At 43.2% G+C, this 25,237-nt stretch overlaps 1 protein-coding gene across 11 annotated transcripts in view; it reads right to left on the reverse strand.

Annotated features, from left to right (window-relative positions):
• The window catches only part of FOXP4 (forkhead box P4), a 155,271-nt gene that overhangs the window by 15,662 nt on the left and 114,372 nt on the right, over positions 1 to 25,237 (reverse strand). For all 11 annotated transcript variants that reach the window (XM_083744983.1, XM_083744978.1, XM_083744982.1 and 8 more), the window contains 4 exons: positions 22,718 to 22,801; positions 20,083 to 20,284; positions 19,894 to 19,970; positions 15,957 to 16,058 (listed from right to left, as the gene is read on the reverse strand). In XM_083744983.1, coding sequence (XP_083601109.1) covers positions 15,957 to 16,058; positions 19,894 to 19,970; positions 20,083 to 20,284; positions 22,718 to 22,801 — 465 coding nt within the window. The remainder of the gene's footprint in view (positions 1 to 15,956; positions 16,059 to 19,893; positions 19,971 to 20,082; positions 20,285 to 22,717; positions 22,802 to 25,237) is intronic.

A 25,237-nucleotide genomic window follows, 5' to 3' on the forward strand; every position in this document is an offset into this window, starting at 1 on the left:
ACGTCGTCTCATCCTAATCATGATTGGTCCCAGCCACCTCCTCACAACAGCAGGGATGTGCTCGCATACCTGTGAAACATCACAGCTGGGATTGAGGTACCCTCAGCAGCACAAACCAGCAGTGAGAGCAGAAGATGAGCCCCTCTCCTTCAAGGGCAATTGATGGGATCAACAAATGCCAACAGCAGCTGGGAAAAGGCTTGGTCAAAAATGCAGAAGGAGAGGGCTACTGTGTGACATTCCAGCAGAGCATGCTATGAAAAATGTTTCAGTCCTGTTATTCTGAGATCAGCAGGACCACACCATTCCATTCTCTGGGACACTTGCTAACAAAGCTTCCATGGAAGAGCCATTTTGTGATTGTGTGTCTTGTTCTCACCTCCCACGGAAGTGAACTGAGAATGGTTGCTGGGCTTCCACAAACCAGCCTACGTAATTGCTCATTATTGGCTAAATGTAGAGAAAAGGGAGGGAGAGGGAAACTAAATATCGTGCTGGGAAATGAATTGCCAATGCCAGCTCCTACTTGGAAATCCTCAGCCTTCCCCCCTCCCATCACACAGCCCATCCTTCCTCTTTATTCTGTGTTGCCCATCTTTACATTTCTAAATGTAAAATAAAGAAAATGCACGTACACAGGCAGTGTTGCCCCGAGAGATACTAGCTCCCTTTCCCCCCTTCCAGCTCCCTGCCATTTGCTACTGCCCCTATTTCATTACCAATTTTAATTTGCCTCTAATTAAATCCTGTGTATTTTTCCGACTCACTTGCTAATCCATGAGGGAGGCAGGAGGCTGGAGTGGAATCTCTCCGAGCTATAATTACAAAGGGCCTAATCACGTCGGGGCTCTGCCTTTGAATAAATTTCCTTGCATTAAGGTTCTCAGATTCTCTGCCTTGCAAATGAGAATGACCCCAATTTCAGGATGTTGGCCTCGGAGGGTTTTTTTTTTATTTCGAGTCCTGATTCGTGATGAGAGACTAATTCGTTACGCTAAAACATTAACAGCAATTTAAAAGGTCGAACGGGGGCCGTATAAACAAAAGAGCTGGCCAAGACAACAAGGCAAAAGAGAGAGATGGGGAATAAAAACCCCACCTTCGAAAGTGTTACAGTTCTTGGATACTCAATACATCAGACTTTTTCTTCCCATACTGGCTACAGTATTTTTCAAGCCTACCCATTCCTCCTCCCCATCGACTTCCTTCTATTATTTACCCACCTGAATATTTGTGACAATGCAATTGTCCCTTCCTAGTGCCCCTGTTCTCCAGACATGAGAAGAAAGGCCTCAATTTCCATTTTTGTTATAACTGACAGCAGTTCAGGCTAGAATTATATGGGACTTGATGTTGCCCGTGTACCACTTGAAAATGTGTTCATTATCGCTAAACAGTGTTCAGCAACAGAGGAAACTTCTTTCCTGCATTCAGTAAGACCACATCATCTAACAGTAAGGTTAATGGTCATCACATATCAGGCATGCTTACGAGCAGTAAAAACCCAAACACTGCATCTTGCTCAGTCTTGCCATGCTTGTGGCATGTTGGCACACATTTCCAATAGGTAAATACTATGCCAATTATCAAGGTAAGGGCCCTTCTACATGGCACTGTTTGCTTGTGGAAGCTCTGCACAAGCTTTGCAAGAGCTTGAGGGTTTTCACATGGCATCATGGCTTGGACTTGGTAACACTTTCAGGGAATTGAATAGCAGCCTGATGAAATGGCTTGGGGATTTGCTTTGCTGCTCTCAGAACAGAGTACTGAATAGCGTTTCTTCTTCTGCACCACCTTTACGATGACATTTGAAGTGCCTTATAACCCTCTCTCCTTTTGTGGCATTGATGCTGCTGCAGTGTGAGGTGCAGATGAGCTCTGTGGTTGATCATCTGTGAGGAGAGACCTGCCTCAGGGCTTACCCCAGACAGGAATCACACAAGTGTGTGTGTGTGTGTGTGTGTGTGTGTGTGTGTGTGCATGAGAGAGAAAGCATGCCTAAATGGCTCGCTGAGTTCCACAAAGGGAATCTCAGGCAGGAAGTGAATCCGTCTCTAAAGACAGTCCCAATGAAGAAATCAAGAGAATAAGGTCAAGCTTTCCCTGTAAAATGCTATGGCCTCCTGTTTTGTTTTTGGTACAGCAAATCCTGTATGGGATTGGTTACTGTTGGAAACACCACATCTGCTTCTGTTACAAAATGACGGCCTTTTCTCTTTGGTCTCCACTGAAACTGCTTTGAAGGCAGACACCCTCCGGCGCTGAAATCAGCAGATGAGCACGTACGTCTTTTGCAAACCTGTGCTGGGAAAAATTCTACCTCTGTTTCATTAGTGTGGCCATGCTGCTATTGGCCAGATGATGAAGCCCGAGAACGTTATCTGCATGTGGCTCATGAGGGCCATAATGAGACTGGGAAATCGTCCCCATTCTGCCCCAAAATATGGCAGTGATGGATTTTGGTTGCAAGGGTCTCCCCATTTGACATTGATCCCTACCCAGTGGACTGCTTCTATCATTTATTTTATTTACAAACTTTCTGAACTGCTCTTCATCCAAACAGAACCTTGGCGCAAGTGTGTACAATGCTAGCAGAAACTATAAAGCAAAACATTAAGCACCACAGAACAATAAAAACAGGCTAAAAACCAAATCATTTAAGAGCAAGGCTTGCTCTTCTGATCACCAAGAGGTACAGAACCAAACTCAGGCTCGCTTAGCACCCATTCAGTGTTTTATGGGTACCACTAACCATCCATAGCTGGCAACAGGACATTGACTTGCTTATATGCACAGGGCAGGAAAGGAAATGGAGACCAAATGAGGCCACTACATGGGCAGCGATGTTCACAGATTCTTCCTAAAAATCCCACTTGCATTTTCATAAGCTGTCTAGGAAAAACTTCACACAGAAATCCCAGGAAGGAAAAATCTATGAAAGGTGCTTCTGACAGCATCTGAAGAAAGAAACGCTAAGCTTTCTAGCTCTTTATGTGGATTATTCGCTGTCTCTTGGCCATCCCAGTGGCTGGCAGGAGGGTGTCGCCAAGTGTGTATTTCCTCTTTCCTTACTTCTGTGGTCTCCTGCTCCAGGGAGGCCTCCTTGCATGATTTAAATGCAGCTTTTGTGTTTTGACAGAGTATTTGTTTAATGCCAGGCTTGGCTGCTCTGTTTGCTTCTTATCTTTGTCTTTTCTAATGATGTTTGCTTTATGCCCCTGGCCCAGCTTCTCTCCCCAGCTTCTACCCCAACCATTCAGCATCTCCCTGTTACATGCGCTGCCGCCACTGCCGCCATACCCACAAAATCCTCCTCACACCTGCCTCTTTGCAGGCACCTCTTGCCATACCTCTTGGCACCTATTTACTTTGCACTCACCCAGCTCCTACTACCTAAGTACCTCAAATTGCTCCAGAAGGATTAAACCATCATTTAAAAAATGAAATGCTTTCTTTGTGAGACAACCAACGTAATATGTGTTTTCACTGGAACAAGCCGTAGTGCTGGAATTTCTGTTCCTTCCTCTTTTATAGTGACATTATTTTCTTCAATTTTGCCAGAGACAATAAAGAAAAATATGGGACTAAATGGCAAACTGAAGCAAACACAAGATTTTAAAGCTATTTTTGAAAGTAAGATTTATTTTTTTTAGTAGAGATTTTCAGTCTGCACCAATCTATTTCTAATTAGCCAAGGGTGCAATTAATGTGTGCACAATATCAATAAAGGATGTAGAAATGGACATCATTCCTCACTTCCTCTCTAAAGGCTAGAAAGAGAGTCCAAAAATTTGGATTTCTGGCTCCTGCCCTAACCATTTTAGGCATAGCATTTTCTATGGGGCATGTAGTTTTAAACAAGAGTGACAGCTATAGCTTGGCATATCTCCACATCCCCTTCCCCAATTCTCTTCAATAGGACCCTATTTGCAATGTGTCCGGGATGCTGTCTACAGTTATTTGTGTCTTGCACAAGCCCAGCTTATTTACTTGTAGTAATCCACCTGAACCATTAGGGGGACTCAATGATTGGTGCACAAACTTACTTACAGAGCACTTGAAATGATTGCAGCCTTCCTCAGTTTGTTTAAATTACCTATTCACAGACACCAATTCTGGTTAATATTGTGGCTCTTACACTTTGCTTAGAAAGGAAAATAAAAGGGTCATCTAATCACAGTCTTGTTTCAAATCATTCCCTACGCCAAAACTCAAATGTTCCAATGGCACTTGCTTAAAGGCTGATGCATTTAACTAAAGTACAAAAATCTAAATAGAACATAGATAATTAGTCTTGTAATTGTTCACATCGAAGGGAGAGCAGATTTTGTTTTTACATCACCCTCTCACTTTGATACACCCCTTTTTAGGATACAGAGTTTAATTGGCATATCCAGCCAAGCATGCAACTCAAAATATGGCAATGTGTCTTTTTACTATTAGCATGTATATTGGGACACCACTAGGCAGAGCAACCCCTCCCCATACACATGTTGTCACTCATACATGCCAGGCATGCACTTTTCACTGCACAGATTTTAAAGAGCAACACATGCAGTTGTCTTCAGAAGGTCCCATAGGGTTAAGTAGGCGAGATGAAGGTGGTAAAGTCAGAGGAAAATTCAGTGGTGCAAAACACTGGAATGAAAGACGGGGAGACTTTATGAGAGCAAAGGTTTGAGACAAAGAATGAAATGAAAAGAATGAATATATAGTAGGATTGTATTAGCCTTGCCAAGAAAGTGGGAGTTGCTGAAACAAACTCTTGCTGATACTCTGTACCAATGAACAAAAGCAGCTGAGGAAGGCTTAGAGGATGAGCACAGGCGAAAACCTGTAAACCTTACAGAATTAAAATACAGGCACAGCAATACGTTGTGAAGCAACAGATCTCATGCTGGGGATGGTGAAATTACACATTTCAGTTCTCTGACATCATTATTCATGGTCAGTCATCCAGACAGAGGCACAGAACACCAGCAACAAAACAACTGATTTGGGAGCAGGATGCCAGCCTTCCTCACAAAACGGGGCCTAACATATTTCCAGGCAGGCTTCAAAGAAATTAATTTAGAATTAACCATTTTCTCACAAGTAACTGAAACGTCTGTAATTCTGCTATCAAATCCACCATGTCTATGGCGTACTTTAAATATCTTTGAATCACTAACATAAAAAACGCAAGGTGAATAACAGCAGTTAGTATTCACTCATGCAACAAGCCCAGATTTACAAATAAGTGCCCGCAGACTATTATGAAAGTTCAATATAATGGAAAACACCTTGCACTAAATGACTAATGTTTCATAAGAATTAAGGGTGTTAATAGTACACAGTGAACAAGAGAGATCAAAAGGTGAAGAAACAAAATAGTTTGTGCTATAAATAACAAGTGAGAAAAGAGCTGCAGCTTTTAAAAAAATACAATCCAGTTTTATTCCTATCTAGCGCGCATGCACACACCCACACCCCAGCCAAAGTTAAGCAGTTTAAGTCACATCATTTGCAAAAGGAGAACAGTGCACATGCTTAACATTTTTGCTGAAATTTAGTGAACTGTTTTCTTTCTTGCAGTATAAGGTAAAGGGACCCCTGACCATTAGGTCCAGTCATGGCCAACTCTGGGGTTGCGGCGCTCATCTCGCTTTATTGGCTGAGGGAGCTTCCGGGTCATGTGGCCAGCATGACTAAGTCGTTTCTGGCAAACCAGAGCAGTGCACGGAAACGCAGTTTACCTTCCCGCCAGAGCGGTACCTATTTATCTACTGCACATTGGCGTGCTTTTGAACTGCTAGGTGGGCAGGAGCAGAGACCAAACAACGGGAGCTCACCCCGTCTCGGGGATTTGAACCGCCGATCTTCTGATCGGCAAGTCCTAGGCTCTGTGGTTTAACCCACAGCGCCACCCGCGTCCCATTCTAGCAGTATATAAACAGATTTATTTCTGTCTTGCAACCCAGAAAATACCTGGCAGAGAGGAAATGGGACAAGTAAGGACATCCACTCTCAATGAAGGAGGGGAGCATGGTGTCCATGTGCACTGCCTCCACTGGGCTCCTCCCTCCTACACCTTTGGTAAGGGAATGAAAATGGAACAACCCACTTGCAGCCCTGGAAAGGAAGAGGAGCTATTGCTGTTATGGCATTTCTTTACAACAAGGGTGTAAAACTCTAAATTATCAAGGGACACTCTTTTAGGACTGCTTTACCCCATCAACAACGGGCAAGCATTTCTGCCAATTGTTATACTCCGGCTTCTCTTTTTAACCACTTCCCTGTTAACTCCCATGCCCCCTGCTCTGTATTCCATACTGCACTCCATCTGAACTACCTCAGGTCCTTCTATAGCTGCTCGCACTTATCGTACTTCCACCCAGCACATCCTATTTGTCACAGCATCCTCATCTCCTCCTTTCGGCTTGCTCTCAACCATCATATCTGCTATGCAATAGAACTCTCTTCCCCGCAATCTGTACCAGCTTCTCCCTCATTTCCCTGTCTCTCTGCATCCTCATCTCTATTACCCCCTTTTCTTCTTTGAGTCTTTTCCTACTCTATTTCTGACCTTCTTAATTACCGTATTTTTCACCCCATAGGACACACCGCCCTATAGAGCGCAGGCAGCTCTGTGCAACCCTCTGGAGCCCGGCGCGGCTCCAGAGGGTTGCGCAGAGCTTCCTGAAGCCTGGCGAGCGAGAGGCTCTCGCTCTCCAGGCTTCAGCGAAAGCCTGTATTCGCCCCATAGGACGCACCCACATTTCCCCTTCATTTTTGGAGAGGAAAAAGTGCGTCCAATAGGGCGAAAAATACCGTATCTCCACTCTTCCCTACTGAAGCCCATGGCAAGAGGACACAAAGGGTGGAATGCAATGTTGTGCTAATATTATTGTTGCGTCAGAACAAGCATTTCTGCTTGCCAGATGGAATGATTTCCCACCTTCCCTCCCTGAACCGTTCAGGGGTTCACCTGAACATCCAGAGCAGATCTGGGGGAGATGCAGGAGGCACATGGGGGGGGGCGGGGAAGCTCCACTGTGCTGCCAGAGGTCCTTGTGCTGGCTTCCACTAATGCTCCAGCTTAGTTGACTCCGGCCCTAACCTTTCTTTTTCTTAGCAATTTACGCAATGAAGGAGTTTCTGACGCAAAAAGGCTATATCGCATGGCCAGCTGAATGAATCATGCTGTCACAAATGGTACCAGTTCCACTGACTACCTCTGAATCCAGGGAAAGAGAAGGACCAGTCTATCAACCTCACTCCACCTGTTAATGAGTCTATGAGGTTGAGAGAGATTTGTACTCACACACAATAAGGTAGAAATGGGCTACAAAGAATGGATGTTTGACATTCTTTTTTGTGGCACTGCATAGATTACAGAATACTCTCCTTTGCAAAAGCCATACGGCGTCTCCTTCATTTGTTTTTATATAGGAAGTAAAGACCTACTTGTTTCCATAGGCCTTCAACACCTGGGAGCCTCAGCATTTTGAATTATCTGCCATTGACTGGTGATAGGTCTTTCTAAAACTGATTTCAAATTTTCATTTATTATGGTTTATTGTTTTTAAATGAGGTTGTTAGCTGCTTCACTATCCTGAAAACCAGGATATACGTATATTGAAACACAGCAAAAGGAAATTAAATGTCCCAGTGGTCCTTAGCCATGGAAGTGCCACAATTGTTAATGGGCCTTAAATTCTGTAGGCCTGGTCTGCAACTAAGCTAACGTTTGGGGAACCTGCCTGGTTCTCTGTAGAAATATGTTTGTGCGGAAAGGAGTTGTTCATTTATTTATTTAACAAAATTTGTATACTGCTGAGCTGTAAATAACCTCCAAGTGGTTTACAATAAAATATAATTTAAAATATACATCATTTTAAATGTTTATGTGAGAGAGGAACATTAAGCATGCACATGGATATATTGGTGTGTGCTTCCTATGTCTGTATGTGTTTTCAACCTTTACCGTTCTTAGAGGGAATCAGCCTTTTGGCCATATAACTTAAGATGACGGGGTACTAAAGGACAAAACAGTCAGAGTAGATTTCTTTCAAGACCATACTAAGTTACTCTTGGGGGGTGGACCACCACCTTTTAAATTACCTCCTCTTCCATTTACTTATTTTTCTCCACATAACCCAGGTTTTCCTAGTGTTAAACACCCTACTGTATTCATTGTATAGTGATCCTGGATAAATACTGCTCCTTATCTACTTTGACAATCAGCATGGCATATTGCTTAAAACCAAGAGAACCTTATGTAGAATAAGGATGATAGTGATCTTGAAAAATTTACCTCAAACCAGGGGTAGTCCAGGCAGGCAAGATAGGCAGGTCAAGTGGGGGATATTGTGTGCACTAATACTACTATGGGGAACCAGCTGCCATAATTTTTTTAAAAAACCAGAAATTTCCATGTTCAAACCCAGAAATATTTTACAACCCAGCCACATTTTCCCCTAAAAATGTTAGTTGGAGAAAACTAGTGCTCCTGGTAGGGTGCTATATTGGTTTTAGCCTTGAAAGACTATCTGTGAGCTGGAGGGCTAACATTTTCTCTCGATGGTAGTGGAGAGGAGAAGGAGGAGAGCTCATCTGTTTGCTGAAGAGATAATTTATGGTAAGTGACTTAAGAGACAAATGTGTCCACATGTAAGGATGTCTCTGAATATTCCATTTCTGAGCAATTTCGTATTGTTTGCCTAACATAAGCCCCCTTCATACGTGATCAGGGGCAGTAGTGCTGTCACAGAAATTCCTTTCCACAGCCAAATGTTTGATGTGCATGTCTGCAAAAGGGAAATCTACTTATATAGACCTGTAAACTTGTAGGCATCTTTGTGTTCTGACATGGGTCAGGGTTCCACAGAATGCATAGAGATCTACAAATATGGCTTTCTGCACTGCAGACACCCATGCCTAATGCAATGTAGCTCCACTGCCTCTTGTTCATGTGGAACCTCCTCTCCATGGTGAATGCACGAAGGGGGATATTCTCCCCCTAAGGCTTTTGGGGACATATTCAACAGTACTGAAGATTTTGTGGGTTCCCTGCTCACTTTTGGTCTTCTGCCCCATGTCCACTCACCCTAGAAGACATTTTGAAGTTCACATAGTCCACGACTATATTAAGGAAGACTTTGCATATAATTATTTAAATGACACCACACAACTATGAAACAGAAGACTTTATGTCCTCTGGACAGGAAAATTCTAGAAGTACTCCATCTCTGGTGCAATCAACATCCATTTTACAAGTGTCCCTGGGACTCCTGTGATGAAATGCAAGAGGCAGGTAGCATGATAACTGTGAAGAATGAGCTGATATTTCATTTTGTTACCAACACATTTTTATTTATCTTATGCAAAATATATTTACTTTCGTGTGTGTGTGTGTGTGTGTGTGTGTGTTTAAAGCGGCCATAACTTGACCACTAGGGAAAAGGACAGGACAGAAGTCCAAAAGAGGGATAGCTTTGGATATAGCAGTATACAAATATATCTGCCTACCGACCTTAGAGTACAGTTGCAAGCAAGTACTCTCGTATACCTGCACTCTAAAACTGTAAGAAAACATAAAAGCACAAGGCTGTGTGCTGTTGGCATAATAGTTAAAGACATCACATGCTGCTTGAAAATTTCACAGCGGTTGTATTCCCTCAAGCACTTTCCTATCTGGTGTTTTGAGAATGCGATTACAGCATAGCATAAGCTATTATAGCTGAAATTTGTTGTATTGTAAATAATTACATAGTAGGAAAAATTCGTCCTCTGGCAGGTGAATTGACTAGGTGTCAGCTAATAATTGTTTTCCAGACTCTAGTGACTAAGATTATATAATTCTTGAAGAAGCTGGAGTGAATATTCTTTCAAGTCTCTCATTTTGCACTTGAATAGGTTAACTATCTGTCTCCATCTACGGATGATGTGGCGAGCAAACCCCTAGAATCAGAGCTTACAGTGATTTGTTACATCAGCGCAGGCACAGCTTATGTTAACCAGAAATGAAGGGACCTTTTCCCTCAGCTGAGTGGCAACTAAATAAAGGAGGGAGAGAAGCTCCAGACATGAATGACAAACAAAATACAGGGCTTTTATAGATAGTGAGCTAGGATATTCTATTCCTTCTGTTGCTAGATAGAGCTGCACAACCTAAGCAGGGCTGTCAGCCAACTGCAGCACCCACCCTGCCTGTTTTTGGCCCTCCAGCAGAGAAGTCCAGGAAGATACCTGCATTATATTCTACATAGCTTTTCATTTCCCTAGAATCAAACTCTACAGCCAAGTCGACCGCAAAGCTTTACCAGCCTGTTGCAACCAGATCACCATGTTCAATGGTTTCCTGCCTATAAGACCCCCTCAAGGCAGATTTACATGTTGAAAAGCATACCTCTAAAAATGTAATGAGCAAATGAGCCAAATACTTGTTTGTAAATGCATGTATCATATCACTAAACACAGCAGAGAGCTAGTATTGGCTCCAACTCCCTATCACAAACACCTAGTTGCTAACCCAGGTTTGCTGCCAAATAATATATGGAAAGGCACTTAATGTGTGAACCGCTGAGAAAATGAGTGCCTTAGGTATTCTTGCTGAGTTTAGCAAGGCAGAAGAAGAGATAAGGGTGGGGGCAGAAACAGAGCGTATAAAGGGACAGTCTGCAATCCTACACTCCCTTGCCTAGGAGTAAGCCCTATTGAACTCTGTGGGATTTACTTCTGAGTAGACATCTATAGGATTGTGCTAGAAAGGGTGCAAAAAGAGGGTACTAGAGATAGTGGTGAAGTGAGACCAATAGCAGTGGAAACAGAGAAAGGGAAGTAACAGATCCGTGTGTCAGGAGACCTGTGGAAAGGAGAGAGAAACAAAAAGGGGCATAACCCTTGGAGGGAACAGGGACACCTGCTGCTGTGCAGTGAAAAGAGAGAGTGAAAAGAGAGAGTGAAAAGAGAGAGTGAGCAAGCAAGCATATGCTGTGGGGTGTGGAGAGGAAAAATGGCTAACTGAGATGGGGAACAGAGAAAACTCTGGGTTAAGTAAAAGAGAGGACAGTAATGACAGAAAGGGCTGCAGACCACCACAGAGAGGGGAACGGAAAACAGGCAGGGCTATCAGTGACAACGATGCAAAGAGGCGAATGTGTGCACTATAGTCTATATAGAGAAAAAGTGGGTTAACAAAAGCAGGGCTCATATAACTCACCCTTTGCACATTCACAGGGAGCACGATTGGGCTGGTGGCCCTGCTGCTGGCTCACACCACATGTTTTACCCATGCGTAAAGTAGTCCTATGCATGCATCAGCCTGTGCGCACAGAGTGCCTCCACTTACGCTGAGATCCTGGGTCAATCAGGATCGTCCCTCATGCATGCAGATGCTTTATGTTTATAGGACCACTTTACATAATGGCCAAACATGTGGCTGCTGGTCACAGCCGAGCTCCCCACATCAGTGCATGAGGGTGGAATATATGAACATCTTAAAGAGAATACCAATAGGTTAGGATTACAATAACAAGTTTTTGCTACACTGGACGTCCAATGCAATCCTCTTGCACTGCTAAAATGTAACAGTGGTTCTTAGTGTGCTTTGAGTTGTGCATCCATGGGAAACCATCCACCCACAAGGGCTACCTAACTAAGCAAGAAGAACTGGAATGGCAATACATTGAGGAGAACTGGACCACCGAAACCATAGGAACTCCACATGCATCTAATTCAATATTTTAGCACAAACTCACAAAATGGAGGAAAATGGACGAGAACAAATAAGGTACCAGATTGTGTGCAAGTTTGACATCTTTCCTCTGTGATGATATGCCAACTTCCAGAGCAACTGCACAATTTCTCGCCATAATGTGGGACATCAGCCATGGGCACCACAGCTGCTTTGTTTCTTTCAGGGATTAGATGCATTTAAAAGCACACCAAAGAAAAGCAAAAAACAACATCTACGTAAATGTGCCAAGCACTAAGCACCTATCATGTTTATCATACTTAAGTAGGCACTCAGTCTCTTCCTAGTAGTTTTGTCCTTAGATTCAAGCCCAGATCTTGGTATCATTTGTTTATATGCTTGTTGGGGTGTGTGTCACATTTGTACATGTATGTTTGTGTGTGTGTGTATATATATATATATATATTTGCTTTCGTAGATTTTCACGGGTACAGGAATGCAGGTTTTGGTGTCCTCGGGTGTCTTTTACACGGGAAGACACCCGAGGACACCAAAACCTGCATATATATATATATATATAGGGAAAGGTAGCCAACAAGCTGCACAAAGGACCTTCCTTCTGTTTCTTCTTCCTTGTTCAGGCAGTACGAGAAAAGAAGAGGCAGCAACAAAAAAGAGTTTTGACTTCTTTCCCCTTTGCCTGAGGCTTTAAGATTTGTTTCCTGAAACCAGCCTGTTTGCCAGTTTTGCAGACATGCCAAGGCCTCGCAAATTAAGCAGATGAAGGATGACAAAAAAAGCATTGCTTTCAAGTATTTAGGACAGGGTCTTTTCAGTACCAGCACCCCAGTTATGGAATAGCCATCCTGGACAGGTGCACCCGATGCCATCTTTATGGGCTTTTCGGTGCCAGCTGAATATCTTTCCAGGTCTTTAAAACTTCATTGTTTTGGTCTCTCAGTTTTAAATTTGAGGTTTAAAATTGTTTTTAACGGTTTCAATTTTTGAAAATAATTTAATTTGTTTTATGTTGTACTTGAATATTGTATCCCCCCCCCTTTATGAGCCACCTAGAAAATGCCTGTTATGGGGCGGCTACATAAATATAGTAAGTAAGCAAGCAGATAAATAATTTTTCTCTGAGTTTGTTCCCCAGAAGCTAGGGTATAGGCTGCTATGTAGTCAGGAACAGTCACAGGCAACAATGGACAAAGCCATCATACTTTAGCCTGGCATAGTCTCCCTTGGGAGGGAACACAACAGAAATGGAGGAAGAGGCATTTTCTTGCCCTGCTCCCTGGTATCTCTTCACTGAAGATTCCATAAACTTGGGACTTCTTCACTGAAAAGCACATGCACTGCCACATACAGCTACCCTTCCCCAAGGATGTTAATAGGTGACTTAGTACTTTCAGCATTTCTCTATGAATTGATCCAAATAAGTTCACTCACTTCCTACATGGTTGGTGCCATAACCCCCTTTTCACTCACAGAAAATAACTTGCTAGTCTCAGACTTGTGTTTGCTTAATGGGCAGCAAGCTCTGCTTGGCTGTTATCAAGAGTTTGACGGTTACACAATGACTCTGGCTTCCCGTCTGAGGGAGTGATTGTATCAGGGCTTGCATGTGACACTGGCAGAATTATGTCATGTCTGGAAGACAGAATCTTATCAGGCCTCCAGCTGAAAGGCAGAGATGCCCAGCTGCAGGAACACAACACACACCGCTCTACTCTGGAGATAGTCCTTCTATCCTTTCTCTCACCCTCCCTCACTTTTGTATCTCTTCTGGAATTACTTCTTCTGCTTTCAAGATCTCACTGAACACATGAGCAAGGAATGGATCAGTGTATTCAGAGAGAGTGGACAGTAACAGGCCAAGCTTTGAATCAGGACAAACGTCAGGACCACCTTCACATGATGAAAGCACACACAGGCACAGACACATTTTAAGGATGTACGCTTTTGCTAAAATTGAATTCTTCAGGAAAAAAATACAAGCAAAGGGACTTGGCCTTGATTCCAAGAGTAAGCATCGGCACCTGCATATACAGAGCCTGTGCCTCCAGTACACAGTAGGGGAGGTATGCTCATTCTCTGGTTTAGAAATATTCAAAGAAGTAGCTCCTTTATACAAGTGAGGCTATTGGTCTAGCTTGATCAGTATGGACTTCACTAGCTGGCAGTGGTTTCTGAAAGGCTCTCTGAAAGGTTTCTGAAAGGCTCTCTCATCCCTACCTCAAAAATATTGAATCTGAGACTTTCTCTATGCAAAACATGTGCTCTACCACTAAGCTATGATCCTTCCCCATTGTTTCCCACACAATGCCTTTACAGTGATGGACTGACAACTGCCTAGAGAGTTATACATTATGGTGAAAAGGAGAGAGACCGAGACAGACAAATCAAGATTATTATAGCAGTAATCAAGACCTCAGTTAGGATCATGGGCCTACTGCATGATTACATATATGTGAATGTAACAGAGGAAACCGGCCCCTTCTTGTTGTGCCATTTTACAGATGGGAAAACAGAAACACCAACTGACAGCTAACATCCTATAGGGAATCTGAACCAGACAGGAGACTGGGTGGCACTTCTGTTAGCCCCTTTTCATGTGCAAGATTGTTTTCTGTTACAAAGATTAAGTTGCCTCCTCATGTTCTTCTTCCCCAAGGTTGAAAGTTGAGTATTAGCAGCTCACACACAATCTTCCCTATCAGGAGACCATCTGCATCCCAATGCTCTGAAAAGCCAGCCTGAATCGTCGCTAGCTTGGCTAAGGCATCATCTATTTGCCACATGCAGTGAGATACCAGCCCCCGGGTTATCATTAACCTTATTTTCTATTTCTAGAATCTCTAACTCCCCTTCTGCTTTTCCTGTAGACAAGCCACGTGCATGCCAGCACAGACCTATTTCTGCAGCCTTATAACGGAACAGATTGGTCACATGCTGTTGTCACCCACCCACACATCACTGCCTCCACCTCAGAGGGCTGAAACAGATTCTTCTAAGAGAAGGAATATAGTTCCCTGGCTTGTTTTACCACCCAGGCAGTTTGACACATTTTAAGCTAAATTCTCAATTTGTCAATTGTGCCGAGTACCCACAGCTCTCTCACCAGAGCGAGCTACAACCGCAGGGCCTAGGAAGAAAGCAATGGAGATGAAGGGACGTTAGATATTCCTCGCTACTAGTACTCCCTGCTTTCAGAAGGTTTGCATCCATTGGTCCCAGCTCCTTTCCCTGACAGTCTCACAGTCACATCACAATTACTGAAAGCAGCACAAAAAAGGATGGGTGTGTGTGAAGGAGATAAGAATGCCTCATTCAGCTACTTCCCCCCGCCCTTCAAGTCATATCCAAGGAAGTGACCTGCCCACCTTGCCAGTGGGAAGTTCCCAAAGATATGGGGAACTTATACATCTCACTACAGGTACAGTGGTACCTTGGGTTACATACGCTTCAGGTTACAGACTCCGTTAACCCAGAAATAGTGCTTCAGGTTAAGAACTTTGCTTCAGGATGAGAACAGAAATCGTGCTCCAGCGGCACAGCAGCAGCAGGAGGCCCCATTAGCTAAAGTGGTGCTTCAGGTTAAGAACAGTTTCAGGTTAAGTACGGATCTCCGGAACGAATTAAGTATTTAACCCGAGGTACCACTGCATAGGAGAAATAAGTCAAAAGGAGGGAAAGTAGAACGTGCAAGCCACTCACACTTTGTTTTAGCCACCTCTTTCGTCTGAATCCATCCTTAGGTACATAGAGTGTATTACAAAAGGCAGTGTATATTTCTTTGTAGATGCTGCCTTTACCATAGTATCCAAGCACCAAACGTTCTGTATAATGCTAAGTGGAGTGGAAAACTGAAACATGAGTCTGCAGCCTGGTGTCATAAACTAATGAATAATCCTTTCTCTTGAATTCTAAAAAGAAGTATGAACATGCAGAATATCTATTCTGAAGTGGCCTTGTTGTACCACTCCAGAACAGAATCTTTAGCAGAATGTTGACACAGTAAATGCCTTAATTCATTAACTTCTTCATGTTTCCCAGTGTCATGTCCATAACCAGGATGTAGCCAGGATACAGATCAAACATGGACACATGTAGTTGCTTAATAAGAGCTCCCTGCTCCCACTTATTTAAGAACCTCTTCCACCAAAAACATTTGGGACATGAAATTATTTAGCAGGTCCTCCAAGTTGAGACCCAGTTCCATATTAAGAAGTGTGTTGGCACTAAAGCTGCATTAAAATCCCAGTCTAAGCTTTACCTTCCAGGTAGCTGTGTTTCTCCTGAAGTAGGCAAACATCCGTGTGAACCAATTGTAGATTTCATTCAATGTTAGCTGCCTGTCGGGTGTCTCAAGGATAGCCTGCATTGAAAGGTGAGAAAAAGTTACTCACAGACATCAGTTCCATAAGTTCTTACCACCAGCCCTAGGCAAACCATTATGAGGACATATGAGAAGATGCTGCTCTGCTTTTCAACTACACATTTCAAAGATCTGAATTTAGGACATCCATGATTCTCACTTGAGGATTACAACATCAAATGGGGACCAACATGCATGAAACAGCCACCACAGATCCAACACTAAAAATAGCTATATAGCTGTACAAGGTTACTCCGAAACAATGCATTTTTAGTGAAGACAGTTCATTAATTGAGACTCAAGTAACTGAGTCATAAGGCTTTGAGAGTGATATGTATGAATGTGTGAATCAGCCCAAACATAGCCTTTAGTAAAGATACGGCAGAAGCCAGATATGTTGCAAAATAATTACCTACCCAAGATTATAGACCCTCCCCCAAAAGCCAGGAATGAAATATATTATGGACTGAATAGCTAGTCCTCAAATATAAAAAGGAGGTGCAGAAGCATTACTCTCATAATTCAAATGCTCTACCTCTTAGGCTAAATGCACTGAAGCAAGCTTAGCAGCAGAGGAACAGAAAACCTCAGGCCTGGATGTAAAGGGTGCCCTTGTGACTCTCCCAAGCCAGACCCCTCCGCCGGCCACAGTTCTCACTAGCCTTGCTTCACATCCACCTTGAGTATTTTTGCCTGGTGGGAATGTGTCTTTGAACTCTGATAATATTTTGCTTGTCTAGAAGACATCTGAAGGCAGTCCTGTATCAGGAGCTTTTAAATGCATGTTTTTATTATGTTTTTAGATATTATTATTATTATTATTATTATTATTATTATTATCTGGCTGGAGATAGAGAAGTGTAGAAACTAGCCTGTTGTTCAAATGTAAAATTCACATTCACTGCTTTGCCCACTGTTGCCTCAGGCCCTTCCAACCACTGGCCATCACAGACCTTGAAAGTTGCCCAGAAGGAAATTCAGCTCTCAAGCTGAAAATGGTTCCCCACCCCTGCTGTGCATGCTCAAAGATCTACTTAAGTCAAGTCTTCAGGTGCAGAGAAGCATAGTCAGGGTAATAACTGGCTCTAAGGCCTTAAAGAGATTTCTGAAACAGATTCTGGGACCTGATATGCAAGATTCTATGAAAATTGTTTCTTTTTCTACTTAGGTGAATGACCAGCTGCATAAAGCTTGGTCATTTTTAGATATGACATATCTCTGCAGATCAGTATTACTGCCTAAAGAATATGTTAAAATAGTCTTGAGATATTTTCATTTAGCAGGACATACCCTTATGCAAATGCAGTGACACCCTATTTCACATGTAGTACACCTGACTGATTAGAAGCTCTAGTAAGTACTAGCCCAGACAAACCATTGATTTCGACTACTCTACCCATCTCACAGTTAATTGGAAAGAAGTGCTCCAGGTTACAATGGATGGAAAGTAAAATCAGTGCTAAAGTATCGCTTTCAAAATGCATAAAAGTTGAATTAATTTAGTGAGTGAGTGAAGTACAGTAACCATTGCTGCAAACCAGGAATTGCACCAGATCAAATTTGGGCAAATTAGCTAGAATGCACTCAAAACATTCCTTACCGAACTAGACTTGAACATTGGAATCCTGATCCCAGTTTTGTAGAGCAAGATCAACAATTTCTGCCTGAAACTGGTCCACTCCAGCCCCTTTTCATTCTTATCTGAACTGAAAGCAGATAACTGGTTGGGCCTGCTGTTTGCTAACTTTACTCAGAGAATAATTCAGGCACCATTTGCATCCACATGAAGGGCGGGTGTGCCATACTTGGTAACCATTAGTGAATAAAAAAAGAGAGCATAATGGAGGTACATAGACTAGATCTTGACATGATCCAATGAAGTTCATAAGTGGTAGATTACAAGGCAACACCTTAACCAGTTTAAGGGCTTAAAAAAACCCTTAAAATGAACTTTCCAAAGATCAGACAAATTCACGGGTGGGATACCAATGGGTATTCGCCATGGTACAGCCAAAAACTTGGAAGTTAAGGAATAAGTATGTACAAAGCCTAAAAAATTATTTATTACAAAAAGAATAATATAACCTGAGCATGCCAAATACTATGTGTGTTGAATATTAAAAAGCAAAACTCAAATGTAGAGGTAGTGAACTTCTGATTACTAGATGGTGAAAGCAAAAAACAGCAGATAATGCTCTATCATGTCCCATTTTGTGAGTATTCCAGGAGCACCTGTCTGATCCCAGCCATTTGGTCTGATCCAGCGTTCTTAAACAAAACACTGCATGCAGAAGGGTGTGTGATGCTGTAGGAGGGAGGGAGGTAAGGTAAGCATAAAGGCTCTCATTCCCACACTTTGGCCTGGCTAATGGAAGTGATATTGTGTCTGAAAACACCAACTACTGCTTGCTCTTGGAAGAGTTTCCTAGATCTCAGCTACTCCAGGGAGGTTAACCTCAAAGAGCTGAATCAAAAGGAATGCATTCCAGGAGCCAGGGCTTTAAAAGACCAGTGCCAGCAAGCAGATCTTAGCATCTCTTCTAAAGTATATTTTTACATGGACAATGAAGGCATATTTTTAGCCAAAGGAGAATAAGGGTGTAGGTGAGATCCACAGAACAATATCGTAGCCTGCACGCTAACTTACAGAGCCTACTTCAATTAACTGGAAGGCGGGGAATGCCCACACAATACAGCACCACTAGGGAGCAATAGAAGCCATCCTCCCCAGGGAATTTATTCTTTGTCAAAGATATGTTGTTGGCAGCTCTGGAAACAGAAGGTTGCAGTTCATCCAAGAAACTGACACAGTAAAGTCCCACCTGCTGTGCCTGAAAGCTAAGGCTGAAAAGAGCTTTCCGTTGTTATGGACCACTAAGGCTGATCCTGACAAACTCTACTGCTAATACTCTGACACAACAGGAAACATTAGTAGTTATGTTATACCCTGGAAGCCAGAAACACTGTAAAGCCCACCGTGAACATTGCTCCTACATGCATGAGGCAGGGTGCAAATAATTCAAATATCAAGTGTGGCAGCCAAACACCCATGAAATAGCACTGATACATGCAGATTCTATTTTTCTCCTCACAAAGGCTAATATTCAGGAAATGGTATTGGTCAAAAAAAATCCCAACCATCTCATTTAAAATGGAGATCTGAGTTATTAACCACAAGGTGATTCTGTAGTAATGACTTCAAAAATACCTTGTTGAGCAAGTTTATAAAATCCCTGAAAACAGTGGGGTGGCAAAATCTTATTGTTTCAAGTTGAAGCCATCACTGCCATTTCTGTTGCTGAAAACTCCCCATCCTCACTCCATTTATAGCTAATGTATCTTTCACCCAGGGGACCAGAAAAGCACCAACTAAGAGACTCTGTAATAGAACTAAGCTGCTTTGAACTCTTGAGGAAATAATGATCATGTAAAGGACAAAGAGGCACTGAGGTCACAAGATACAGCAGTGATGGCTGTAGATATAGCCTAAAGTCTTAGTCTCTAGGCCTTTGACTTCTACACAAAACAAACTACAGAGAGAATTATGTGCCTATCCATTTACCTGCAGTGCTAGAATGTCTAGTGTTGGGTGAAAAAAACCACAATAGCTCAAGATCACAATGAATCCAGGTTTCCCAATTGCCAGATTTACACCCCAGCCACTGACTCAAATTCCATTTCCAAAGGCAGCATAAGAAGGCGATGTCTAGAATGTACCAATAGCAACCTGAGCCACTTGTCACAAGCAACATTCAAGGTGAGTGTGAACAACTGCTGCCTGTACCAGGCCTTTCTGGCACACTTGTACATTTCTCCAAAATAAGGAATTTCTCACCTGCCGGATAAGCGAGGCGTATGTGAAGGGGGGGCGGACATCTGCATTTTTGTAAAACTCATGATTCTGCGCAAGTTCTAGGGGGAAGAAAGAAAGTTATGAAGAAAAGTAGCACACAATTCAGTCTAAGAAACACACAATTCAACCCAAACATAAAGTTGCAGCTGCAGTTTCCCCAGCTGCTCTCACCTGAGGAGATTGGCGTGCAGAACTTGTCTGAGTTCCTCCTGCGAATAGGCCCTACATTGTGTAAAGTGGATGAGCTGATGACAGAAGGGCCCTGCCGCAATGGAGTAATGGGTGCAGTAGCAGAGGTGGGGGGATGAGGTAATCCATCAGGGAAGGTATCAGAAGTGCTCTTGGAGAGGGTGGCGCTGGAAACCAGGTTCAGCTGCTCAAAAAGGATGACAAACTATTATTAGAATCAACCCAAGAGACAGAGAGGTGTCTGGGTACGCAACAGTTTTCTATATGGACATAGCACATAGCTGCTCAACTTCTATCAATGAAGATATAGAGGTTGGGTGAAAGGCAGACGCACACCACCGAGGGTCTACTAATCAATTCAGCAGCAAAGATTGAAACAGCCACCTCAGATAAGCACTTGAGACTCATCAACTACAATGGAAGGGCTCGATATGGATGAGAAATCAGATCATACTCTGCAAACGTGAATGAAACCTGAAACTCTTTACTAGCTACATCAAAGCCAGTTGTTAGAAACGTGAAAGAACCAGATGATCATCTAGTACAATATAAAGTATTCCTCCCTGCTCAGTTTTTTAAATAAAAAAACTAATCCATAATTTTTGTCTCTAGCCGTTTTTTCAAAGCAAATGGGAAGCCAAACTTTAGGAGGAACGGTTTTCAGTTACAGCTAGCACAATTTACCACCTGTACTGCAGACGGGGGCTGAAATTACAAGATAGTGGCTTGCATAAATCCAAACATGGTCCAAGTCTATGAATGTTTATTTAGAAGCAAGCAAGAATGCGCAGGTGGGGACTGTTAGTGAGCTCATGGCTTAGAAAAGATTTGAGCTAAGGGCTTCCTGGCTGAAAGTGTGCACTCTTAGCTACTATGCTACACCACTTCCAATGAGATTGTCTAAACTGCAGCTTAACTTGGGGGGGGGGAATTAATTATCTGCTCATTTCATGAAGGTGATCAGGTAGCTGTGGATTTCATTTTAAAAACATTGTGGCATTGCCACAAGTGTCTCATTAGCAAATTGGAGCAATGCTGTCCCAGGATACAGCACAATTCCCAGTAGTTCATCAGTACCATTATCTATAGTCATATTCTAACACTGACAGATAAGCATTATCTTTTGAAGATCCATGTAAAATTTCATCTCTTGCCAAGAAAGAGGATTGCAATCATTTCATGAGTAAAAAAAAATCAGGTCAGCTTATACAACCATATATTGAAGCACTGCAGATGTCAGTGAGCTCTTGGGGTTCGGAATGTAATTCAGTGATATGCATGTACTTTCTCTCTCTTCCTTCCTCAAAACTGTAACCATGGCCACCTCCCTTCTCATGAACAGGAGGGACTTTCAGAAACCACAGAGGGGAAACACATATTTTTATCATTGATGCAAGTTCTTCCAAGAGGGTCTCACACACACAGATGTGAACTAGAACCTCAAGAGAGCATAGATGTCACCAGCTGCTTTTCCTGAGATAGATGTGGGTCTCAAACACCCTAGAATGGCCAATAAGGCAGCACATAAGGAAATAGGTCAGGAAGGAGCCAGCAACACACCCTGCAGGGTAGAGGACACTAGGGTATGTTTGTATCAGCTTTGATTTCAGAATCTGGTGTGCTGTTTCAGCACTTCCAAGCAGCACTTTTCAGCCTATGTCTATGCAGTTTGCAGGACTGACACAAGTAGTGTGGTCTTTCAACACAGCTGGCTTTCTAAACTGTGCAATGTGAATGCAAGGATGGCCTGGGCACAGCCTGTCTTATCCCAATCCCCTTGCTTCACTCCTTGTGTACAATAGCAGCTTGGGCTATCTGGGCATGCTCTGTGAGCTGTTGCCTCTGGGAGGTTGTCTCAGTCTGGCTTGATGTTGTGAGAACGAGTGATTCTACCTGCCTGCAGAAAGGGCCAGCACAGGTACCTATGGTTGTTTGTATTTCTATAGCACCATCAGTATGCTTGCATGTTGTGAACCGCGCTGAGATCTTCAGATGAAGGGTGGTATATAAATGTAATAAATAATAAAGTAATAACATGCATGACAATTCGCAGAGTCCAAGCGGACAGGTTCCTCTCTCAGGGAGATTACTAAGCCTATACAGTTTGAGTTATGCCTCTGTGAAATGCCATGGAGAAATGCAAGTGTAAAAGAGGACTTGGAGAAACAGATAGGGGAAAAGTATTGTTATTATAAAGAAGGGACAGCTACCTGGTGGTTCATGGGCAGTATCTGGCAGGCATTATGATATTACATGACCCTCTATGGCTGTGACTGTGGAAAGTTAAGCTCAAGTAAACAATGTTTGGGTTGTAGTAAAAGGGAGGATTCCGCAAGGGTGGAAAACTGGTAATCATCAGTTTAGGAGTTTCAATGGAGCGTAGGTGTACCTTTGCTTCCTCACAACATCATGCCATCTACTAGGAGCCTAGTGGCTCAAAGGAACTCGTAGGAAATAGTTCCCGTTACTGTGAGTCTAGAAATGTTGTCACAGCCAGGGTTGCTTCAGCCCTGAGTGACTCTGGCAGGACAATATGGGCCTGAGGCTTGAGGTGGCAATCCCTTTTAGAAAAGAAAGTTAGAGCATAAAGGTGAGGAACAAACTGAGCATTGCTTACAGGCTGACTGAACGGCTTTGGCTCTGAAGGTCTCATATGGAGGTGGGCCATCATCGCCTGGAGACGCTCACTCTCCTTAGCTAGCTGCAAAGAAAACCAAACAAGAAGTCATTTGTTTTGAGGAAGCTTTTTCCCATTAGTGGTCAATTCACTTGGCCAACATATTTAGAAAGGTGGTCCAGTTAAGTGTTCCATCAATAATCATGCCCTTGAATGGTTCCCTCTACATCAGCAGGGATCACACACACCTCGTTTTGCTTGCTCCATTCAACATCAGTGTGAACATGCCATTCTCTTCTTTTGACTAATACTTCCTACATGCAGTAATGTGACAGCACTGGGCTGTTCCCTTTAGCTCTTGCTGTGCTGTGCTGCCTTCATAGAGCACTCCTGGAAGAGAAAAGCTGCCAGCTTCCCTAATTCCCTAGTAACACTGAATACTCCTGAGAGCCATGAATCTGGTTGGAGTATCACATTTCCAAGCCTTTAAAGAGCTGCCTTTTCCTATTGGATATCAAGATCAGGATGTGTGGTGGTTTTTTGATACTCTGGTACATCCACTGTGCAGTAACATAGGAGTGCCAGTGACCTTGATGTAAAGGAATCAGATGTGGGTGAACAGAGGCAGAAGAAGCTGCTGAAAAATGGAACCTCACATTATGAAACCTCCCTCCATTCCATGCACTGCGTTTTTACCCAGTTCTTGTCCTTTTCATCCACCATGGTATTAAATGGGCTGGCCTCTCTCCCTATCCCAGGCATTAGGATCCTCCTGCCCCATGTGAAGCTGCTAGATCACTTCTACCATCTTTCCTTTTGGCACTCTATCATATTAGTCACCTCCTCTCAACATCCTTTGCTTCTACGGTTTTCCCTCACCTCATCACTTGCTCATGTTTCTAATCTTTTCCCTCTCTACACTACTTCCTCTCATCCATCTATCACTCCCACCATGCCTTTTTCAACCCACCCACTCACCTGCCCATCCATCTCTCCAGATGTGCAACATTGCTTTAATTGCATGCTCCTGGGGTGTGTGTTTATTTCTCAGTGTGCGGAGAAGGGTGAAATATTCGCTGTGGCACAGGGAGAGAGTTTGAGTGCTGCAGAAGCAATGGGATCTGACACCATCTCCCTTTGTGTCACCTTCCCTTTCTGAGTGCTCCCCTCAAACTTTGCCTCAGTTCCTCCTGACCTGATGGGCCCCTATGCAGAATCTAGGACATACCCAGAGAGGGCATTTCTCTCCTCTCCCACCAGGTTTTGAAAGCATCCCCAAAACTAAAAAAAAAAAAAGAAGAGAGAGAGAGAGAGAGAGAGAGAGAGAGAGGGCCAGTGAGGCAGGAGTTAAAGGAAGCAGCCAGAGTGGAGTTTGCGGGAAGTTTGAGAGACTCTGACGCAAGGACGCTCTGGCACTGTCGTGGCTCTCATTAGAGCTGACAGATCCACTCTCGTGATGTAGACACTCTTGCTGCCGACACAGCAGGAGCTTTGTAGTGAAAACTTTATAATTGGGAACTCTGGTGGCAGCTTCTTCTTTTCACGCATGGAGCTTTCTGCTCTCTTCAAGGATTCTCTCCCCCACATTCCCTTCTTTAAGAGCTAGTAATTGCTTTCAACCTTTTGCTTTAGAGAGTGCTTGGGAACAGGGTAGAATCACACGGTTTGACTCAGGCTGTGTAACAATCTTTAACTCTGCTCTTTGAGTGTTGCACTCCTTCCTTTTCTCTCCTCTTTTTGCATGTCTGCTGCATTCTCTTCGAGGCACCCCATCTGCAACTACTGACTTAGTTTAGCTTCCAACAGAGACTACTTGCGCTTTGTGTTATAGCTGCCTCGCTCCTTGGCACACTCCTTCCTCTGCCACTAATCCTGCTGCTGTGGAGATTCATGTTCCAGAGAATGCTGCTCCTTTCATCCCTGCACTGCTTCGCATATATACAATCTAGCAACATGGATAAAAAGAACCCCCTGCCCATTCCCTTCAGAGTCCATCAAGCAAGCATCAGTGCTGGCTGTTTCCGAAAACGAGCTGGAAATAAGGAATGGGAAACCAAATGCCATTCCCAATTTATATTCCATCCTATGCAATAATCATTTATCACAGATTACATGCTGCTTTACCTGTTCCTGCACCCTATGCAAACATTTATAGGTATCGCCTATATGCAAAATCCATACTCTTCTAATTTACCAATGTTGCCTCCTCCTTGTGTTTACAATTTCTCTCAGCTCCAAACTAAATGTTACAGGAGGAATTTGGCTTCCACTCAGATCAGCAGCAGTGCATCACTTCCTCTCACCCCTGGTTGAATCCATTAATATAAAGCATGTGGTGTGATGCCACCATGCCTCAAGTTTCCCAGCTCCTCCTCTTCATCAGTTGTAATGGGGGGGGGGGGCGGTGAAAAAACTCAAAGCACAGTGACATCACATCAGATGTTTTGTATTACTGGATGTTCCCAGCAGCAGCAGGTGAAGCACAGCTTCTGCTTTTAGAAGCAGCCACATATCTCCTCT

Source organism: Podarcis gaigeae (genome assembly GCF_964106915.1).
Source record: "Podarcis gaigeae genome assembly, chromosome: 6".
NCBI lineage: Eukaryota > Metazoa > Chordata > Lepidosauria > Squamata > Lacertidae > Podarcis > Podarcis gaigeae.